At 43.5% G+C, this 7,879-nt stretch overlaps 1 protein-coding gene across 1 annotated transcript in view; it reads right to left on the bottom strand.

Moving 5' to 3' along the window:
* Positions 1–204: 204 nt before the first annotated feature.
* smpd4 (sphingomyelin phosphodiesterase 4) overlaps positions 205–7,879 on the bottom strand; it is a 9,329-nt gene continuing 1,654 nt past the window's right edge. Inside the window, exons 3-10 of the mRNA XM_028445969.1 lie at positions 7,809–7,874; positions 4,057–4,154; positions 3,604–3,767; positions 3,153–3,358; positions 2,815–3,036; positions 2,533–2,664; positions 681–809; positions 205–610 (exon numbers count right to left, since the gene is read on the bottom strand). Of these exons, the coding sequence (XP_028301770.1) occupies positions 323–610; positions 681–809; positions 2,533–2,664; positions 2,815–3,036; positions 3,153–3,358; positions 3,604–3,767; positions 4,057–4,154; positions 7,809–7,874 (1,305 nt within the window). The 3' untranslated portion in view covers positions 205–322. The remainder of the gene's footprint in view (positions 611–680; positions 810–2,532; positions 2,665–2,814; positions 3,037–3,152; positions 3,359–3,603; positions 3,768–4,056; positions 4,155–7,808; positions 7,875–7,879) is intronic.

The raw sequence follows: 7,879 nt of genomic DNA, 5'->3' as shown, positions 1-7,879 counted from the left end.
AAAGTCTCCAGTTTCCACATTGACTCAGTCTGTCTGTATTCAGAGTTACTTTACATTTTAATTCTTCTTCTTTAGTAACAAAAATAAGAACAAATGCTCCTCCATGCTAATGTAGGTTTCTACAGGTCTGTGATTGGTCAGAAGCAGTTAACTCCGCTTCCTTTATGCGAGTATATGTAGAACAGCACACATTCAGTCCCAGTGTTTCCAGTAAACAACGCGTGCAAAAGCTTTTATTGAGTTTTTATAGAAAACATCAAATCTGTGAAAAATAAGCCGACTCTGTAACGTATGTGATTATTTACAGGTGAACTGGACAACGTTAGAGCGCCAAACGCAGGGCGAGGCCAGCGGCCAGCAGCAGAGCCAGGCTGCAGGCGGGGCTTAGACTCAGCACCGCCCCCAGCAGGTAGAGCAGCAGCAGCAGCAGCAGCGTCCGATAGCTGGCCAACGGACGCAGGCTTAGGCGAGCGCGTCGACTAAGCTCCACCCCCCTGCGCGGCGCCGGGCTGCGACTCAGACGAGCCTCGTGATTGTCGGTCAGAAGACGGCGAGAGACGCGTCCCAGGAGGTCAGTACGGGCACAGAGCGTAGCGAGGGGGGTCTCCAGCTACAGGGGGAGGAACACGTTAGTGAAGGGAGAGCTGGGGTCATGTGACGGCAGGGGTCATGTGACCCACCCTGTTGTTGAGCAGAGAGGAGATCCTGTAGAACAGTCGAACCAGCACAGCGTTCTCGTAGCTTCTGATTGGCTGAAGGTCTGGATCTCCCTGATACACCAGATCAAACCTACGCAGACCATTGATGACCTGCACACGCACACACCATATTAAACATAAACCATCACATACCTGAAAATATGAGGATTGTTTGATGCTCGTCTGAATGAACGATAAATGATTTAAATAATAAGATCTCCTCCTCATCTCCTCCAGTGCTCGTTTTGTCTGCTGTTGTGAAGCTCGTACGAGACTCTCTCTGCATTCATCCAAAAACTGAAATTATGGAATTGGTCAGCTGGTCACTTAATGAGAAGACCAGGCCGAGGTGAGCCTGCGTGTTGGGACGGAATGTTTGCAGCCAGATACACGATGGATTCCTGGAACAAATGGAAGGTTGCGTGCCTGTCCTTAGTTTCTGTGGAGGATATCTACATGATTGGAATCATGGTAGCAGGGATGCTGCTGATTGGAGCTGGCAGCTATCTGCTCTATCGTAAAGTCTGTATTACTGGCAGCTGTTTGAGGAAGGCTGCCAGTCATCTCAGAAGGATGGGGAAGAGCACTGAACTCTCAGAATACCATGATGAACAAACTCAAAAGTAAGCAGGACACTACTCTGGAATGTATGCGTGGAATTGAATCGATCTTGGAGAGGATGGAGAGGATGTCTGGGCTAACTGCTGTTTGATGCCACATTATTGGATTGACTGACATCAGAGACTCCAAAGCTACTGAAACAAAAACAAAACATTATCACCCATTGGCCTCCCCCCACACGTCGCTCAACGTTGTATCTAAATCTCACCATGGATGGCTCTGTGGTAGAGCGGGTCATAAAGTGAGTCGTCCAGTAGCCGAAGGGTTGGAGGTTTGAATCCCGCTCTATCCAAGTCATTGTCCTTGTGTTGTTGCACTTTACCAACATTGCCCTGTATGAATTGTGTATGAATGTTGGTGGTGGTCAGAGGGGCCGTAGGTACAAAATGGCAGCCACGCTTCTGTCAGGGCAGCTGTGGCTACATTGTAGCTTACCACCACTGGTATGACTGATGTGAATGAATAATTGTTTCTGTAACACACTTTGAGTCTCGAAAAAAGCGCTATATAAATCCAAGCCAGTGTTATTATTATGGATGTTTATAGATCTGACGCTCCTCCCCAGGTGGTTTTTTCCTAGTGTTAAACTGCACTGCCCATAGGGAAGACCCGCCTCTTTTCCCTCTCCTCCTGTTTTTATTCCACTTCTCATCAAAACATGATGCCGCCAAAAACAGCAGCTGCAGCGTGTTGATGTGTGTTCTCTCTGCCTAAACTACCAAGTTAAATTCCTTGTACTGTTCTAAACTGTATCTGGCAAAAAAAACCTTTCTGATTCTGATGAAGTGTGTGTCTAATCTTTTGGCTGAGCAGCAGTGCAGAAGGAGCAGCCAGTCAAACAGTTACCATGGAAACCAGGCCAAGCCAACCCGTTCAGTCTTAATTTCTATCTTTTTACTACAGACTGTGGTTGTGTAGGTGTGTGTGTTACACATGCTAACAGCAGCAGTAAACATCTACGTAGCATCTGTAGCTTAGCATAAAGCTGTTTGTCATGTTTGTAGTTATTAAAGATCATTGTACATGTGAACACAGGTTAAGAAAGGTTCAGGACGTGTGTCAGTTCTAAAGAGAACCTATAGATCAGAGCAGTGTTCTGCCTCCTAGTGGTCAGTGTGTGAACTACCTGTGGTTATCAATGAGGAGCTCAGGGACAGCATGGAGGAATGGGTAAAATCAAACATGAAGATGATGATGATGATGATGAAGGTACCTGTCTCCTGCCCAGCTCAGTCAGCATCAGTCCGTTCTCAGTCTGAACACAATCAGGAAGCTGCTGATTGGTCACATCTTCATCACAGGAACCCAACGAGGAAATGAGCTGAGTCAGCTGGACCTGGTTACACTGAGAGAGACACACACACACACACACACACACACACACACACACACACACACACACACACACACACACACACACACACACACACACACACACACACACAGTGAGCAGGACAGCAGTCCTCCAGGATCCAGAAGCTCTCGGTGGACTGACCTTAAAGATGAGGCAGAGGTTCTCCAGAGCTCGGTCCAGGAACTCGTGGGTCTTCTTCAGGAACTCTCCACTGTCCTCTGGGTCGGTTCCTATGAAGGTTCCACTGGTTCCCAGTCCCAACCAGGACAGGAGGGAGGAGTTCGTGGACACATCCACAGAGTGGTCAGAGATCCTCTGAGCTGTGTGACGGGCCTGAGCGATGGTCTGGACCAGCTTTAGAACCTACAGGACACACACACACAAGTTAGAGTGTGTGTGTGTGTGTGTGTGTGTATGTGTGTGTGTGTGTGTGTGTGTGTGTGTGTATGTGTGTGTGTGTGTGTGTGTGTGTGTGTTACCACTGCTCTCTGCTCCATCCCAAACATCTGTGTGTAGGTACAGTCCGTTCCCTCCAGGGCGTAAATGTGGCTCTTTACCCTGAACACGGCGTCCGTCTGGAGGCGTTGCCGTGACGACAGGAAGCTGCCGCCCTGGCTGGGAGTCATGTGACCTCTGGGTGTTCTGTGATGGAGGACGTGTTCAGGCTCCAGAAAGAGCTGCTCTCCTTTAGATAAGACACATTTAGATCAGACACTGGTGTCATAATTGGACTGGTGCTCGTGTTATCCTGTGACTGGTTCTAAGGATTACAAAGATATTGTAAACACTGAGTGAGACATTAGTCCCACTGATGACCAGATGAAGTGTTACACCAGCAGATGAAGTTGTAGGTCTCTTTGTGTCTTTAATCGTCTTCTTTCAGACCAACTGGTGTCCATGTCATGTGGTGACTCTAAGCTGTGTGCTGACCTTTCTGGATGATGTCGGCGAGGTGGGGCTGTGAGAACACCTTGGCCACCCTGAACACCATCAGAGCGTTCTTAGCGTTGACCAGGTCAGTTCTGATCGATCGGCTCAGGAACATCTGGAACAGTTTGGTGTACATCAGCAGGTTCTCCTGCACAAACGACTCCCTGAGAGGAAAGAAGGCCATCACAGGGTTAGTCTAGTCAGCACGCACACACACACACACACACATACACACACGCACGCACACACGCACGCACGCACACGCACGCACACACACGCACGCACGCACGCACGCACGCACGCACGCACGCACGCACGCACGCACGCACGCACGCACGCACGCACGCACGCACGCACGCACGCACGCACGCACACACGCACACACACGCACGCACGCACGCACGCACGCACACACGCACGCACACACACGCACGCACGCACGCACACACACACCATCGCTCTGACATTGAACGTTTCTGCTCCAGCTGAGAATTGGCTTTGTCTGAGCTGTATCTCCACGGCTGGATGTAACTGAGCCACGTCTCCAACACCTACACACACACACACACACACATCTTTAGTGTCATATTTAGTGTAGGACACCAGTATAAACCAGTCTGAAGACTGGGAACTACTTTAAACTAGTTCATATTCAATGGCCTGGCTCTGTGTGTCTGTGTTAACTGATGATTGACTCCTGAACATAACCAGTTAACACTCAGTCACCTGTCTGTGTCCTATTGTGTGTTCTGTGTAGTAGTTGTGTAGTAGTGTAGTGTTGTAGTTGTGTAGTAGTGTAGTTGTGTAGTTGTGTAGTGTTGTAGTTGTGTAGTAGTGTAGTTGTGTAGTGTTGTAGTAGTGTAGTGTTGTAGTTGTGTAGTAGTGTAGTAGTTGTGTAGTAGTGTAGTGTAGTAGTTGTGTAGTAGTGTAGTAGTTGTGTAGTAGTGTAGTAGTTGTGTAGTGTAGTGTAGTAATTGTGTAGTGTAGTAGTTGTGTAGTAGTGTAGTGTAGTAGTGTAGTGTAGTAGTTGTGTAGTAGTGTAGTGTTGTGGTTGTGTAGTAGTAGTTGTGTAGCAATGTAGTGGTGTAGTAGTGTAGTGTTGTAGTGTAGTAGTTGTGTAGTAGTTGTGTAGTGTTGTAGTCGTGTAGTGTTGTAGTGTTGTAGTAGTGTAGTTGTGTAGTAGTGTAGTTGTGTAGTAGTGTAGTGTTGTAGTTGTGTAGTGTTGTAGTGTTGTAGTTGTGTAGTAGTGTAGTTGTGTAGTGTTTTAGTTGTGTAGTAGTAGTGTAGTTGTGTAGTAGTGTAATGTTGTAGTAGTGTAGTTGTGTAGTTGTGTAGTAGTGTAGTGTTGTAGTAGTGTAGTGTTGTAGTTGTGTAGTGTTGTAGTTGTGTAGTGTTGTAGTTATTAGTTGTGTAGTTGTAGTAGTTGTGTAGTAGTTGTGTAGTAGTGTAGTGTTGTAGTTGTGTAGTGTTGTAGTTGTGTAGTGTTTTAGTTGTGTAGTAGTTGTGTAGTAGTGTAGTGTTGTAGTTGTGTAGTGTTGTAGTTGTGTAGTGTTGTAGTTGTGTAGTGTTGTAGTTGTGTAGTGTTGTAGTTGTGTAGTGTTTTAGTTGTGTAGTGTTTTAGTTGTGTAGTGTTTTAGTTGTGTAGTAGTGTAGTGTTGTAGTTGTGTAGTGTTTTAGTTTTGTAGTAGTTGTGTAGTGTAGTAGTTGTGTAGTGTTGTAGTTGTGTAGTGTTGTAGTTGTGTAGTGTTGTAGTTATTAGTTGTGTAGTAGTGTAATGTAGTAGTTGTGTAGTAGTGTAGTGTTGTAGTTGTGTAGTAGTGTAGTTTTGTAGTTGTGTAGTGTTGTAGTTGTGTAGTAGTGTTGTAGTTGTGTAGTAGTGTAGTTGTGTAGTGTTGTAGTGTAGTAGTGTAGTGTTGTAGTTGTGTAGTAGTGTAGTTGTGTAGTTGTGTAGTGTTGTAGTAGTGTAGTGTTGTAGTGTGTAGTGTTGTAGTTGTGTAGTAGTGTAGTTGTGTAGTGTTGTAGTAGTGTAGTGTTGTAGTGTGTAGTAGTGTAGTTGTGTAGTAGTGTAGTTGTGTAGTAGTGTAGTGTTGTAGTTGTGTAGTGTTGTAGTTGTGTAGTAGTGTAGTTGTGTAGTGTTTTAGTTGTGTAGTAGTAGTGTAGTTGTGTAGTAGTGTAATGTTGTAGTAGTGTAGTTGTGTAGTAGTGTAGTGTTGTAGTTGTGTAGTGTTGTAGTTGTGTAGTGTTGTAGTTATTAGTTGTGTAGTTGTAGTAGTTGTGTAGTAGTTGTGTAGTAGTGTAATGTAGTAGTTGTGTAGTAGTGTAGTGTTGTAGTTGTGTAGTGTTTTAGTTGTGTAGTGTTGTAGTTGTGTAGTGTTTTAGTTGTGTAGTGTTTTAGTTGTGTAGTGTTTTAGTTGTGTAGTAGTGTAGTGTTTTAGTTGTGTAGTGTTTTAGTTGTGTAGTAGTGTAGTGTTGTAGTTGTGTAGTGTTTTAGTTGTGTAGTAGTTGTGTAGTGTAGTAGTTGTGTAGTGTAGTAGTTGTGTAGTGTTGTAGTTGTGTAGTAGTTGTAGTTATTAGTTGTGTAGTAGTGTAATGTAGTAGTTGTGTAGTAGTGTAATGTAGTAGTTGTGTAGTGTTGTAGTTGTGTAGTAGTGTTGTAGTTGTGTAGTAGTGTAGTTGTGTAGTGTTGTAGTAGTGTAGTAGTGTAGTGTTGTAGTGTTGTAGTTGTGTAGTAGTGTAGTTGTGTAGTAGTGTAGTTGTGTAGTTGTGTAGTGTTGTAGTAGTGTGTTGTAGTTGTGTAGTGTAGTAGTTGTGTAGTAGTGTAGTTGTGTAGTGTTGTAGTGTGTTGTAGTTGTGTAGTTGTGTAGTGTTGTAGTAGTGTAGTGTTGTAGTTGTGTAGTGTTGTAGTTGTGTAGTAGTGTTGTAGTTGTGTAGTAGTGTAGTGTTGTAGTAGTGTAGTGTTGTAGTAGTGTAGTTGTGTAGTAGTGTAGTGTAGTGTTGTAGTTGTGTAGTAGTGTAGTTGTGTAGTGTTGTAGTAGTGTAGTTGTAGTTGTGTAGTAGTGTAGTGTTGTAGTAGTGTAGTGTTGTAGTTGTGTAGTAGTGTAGTTGTGTAGTAGTGTAGTTGTGTAGTTGTGTAGTGTTGTAGTAGTGTAGTGTTGTAGTTGTGTAGTGTTGTAGTTGTGTAGTAGTGTAGTGTTGTAGTAGTGTAGTGTTGTAGTAGTGTAGTGTTGTAGTTGTGTAGTAGTGTTGTAGTTGTGTAGTAGTGTAGTTGTGTAGTGTTGTAGTTGTGTAGTGTTGTAGTAGTGTAGTGTTGTAGTTGTGTAGTAGTGTTGTAGTTGTGTAGTAGTGTAGTGTTGTAGTTGTGTAGTAGTGTAGTGTAGTGTTGTAGTTGTGTAGTGTTGTAGTTGTGTAGTAGTTGTGTAGTAGTGTAAAGTAGTAGTTGTGTAGTAGTGTAGTGTAGTAGTTGTGTAGTAGTGTAATGTAGTAGTTGTGTAGTAGTGTAATGTAGTAGTTGTGTAGTAGTGTAATGTAGTAGTTGTGTAGTAGTTGTGTAGTAGTGTAATGTAGTAGTTGTGTAGTAGTGTAATGTAGTAGTTGTGTAGTAGTTGTGTAGTAGTGTAATGTAGTAGTTGTGTAGTAGTGTAATGTAGTAGTTGTGTAGTAGTGTAATGTAGTAGTTGTGTAGTAGTGTAATGTAGTAGTTGTGTAGTAGTGTAGTAGTTGTGTAGTAGTTGTGTAGTAGTGTAATGTAGTAGTTGTGTAGTAGTTGTGTAGTAGTGTAATGTAGTAGTTGTGTAGTAGTTGTGTAGTAGTGTAGTAGTGTAATGTAGTAGTTGTGTAGTAGTGTAGTAGTGTGTAGTAGTGTAATGTAGTAGTTGTGTAGTAGTTGTCTAGTAGTGTAGTAGTGTAATGTAGTAGTTGTGTAGTAGTGTAGTAGTTGTGTAGTAGTGTAATGTAGTAGTTGTGTAGTAGTGTAATGCAGTAGTTGTGTAGTAGTGTAATGCAGTAGTTGTGTAGTAGTTGTGTAGTAGTGTAATGTAGTAGTTGTGTAGTAGTGTAATGCAGTAGTTGTGTAGTAGTGTAATGCAGTAGTTGTGTAGTAGTGTAATGCAGTAGTTGTGTAGTAGTGTAATGCAGTAGTTGTGTAGTAGTGTAATGCAGTAGTTGTGTAGTAGTTGTGTAGTAGTTGTGTAGTAGTGTGTACTTACGGCTCTAAATGAAGCGTCCAGAGGCCAGTGAGCAAAGCAGTGCTGCAGGAACAAGAAGAGCTTCTGCTGAA

The sequence above is a fragment of the Gouania willdenowi genome, chromosome 5, assembly GCF_900634775.1.
Source record: "Gouania willdenowi chromosome 5, fGouWil2.1, whole genome shotgun sequence".
Taxonomy (NCBI): Eukaryota; Metazoa; Chordata; class Actinopteri; order Blenniiformes; family Gobiesocidae; genus Gouania; species Gouania willdenowi.
The sequence above is the reverse complement of the archived record's forward strand: the minus strand, read 5'-3'. Positions and strand labels throughout refer to the sequence as shown.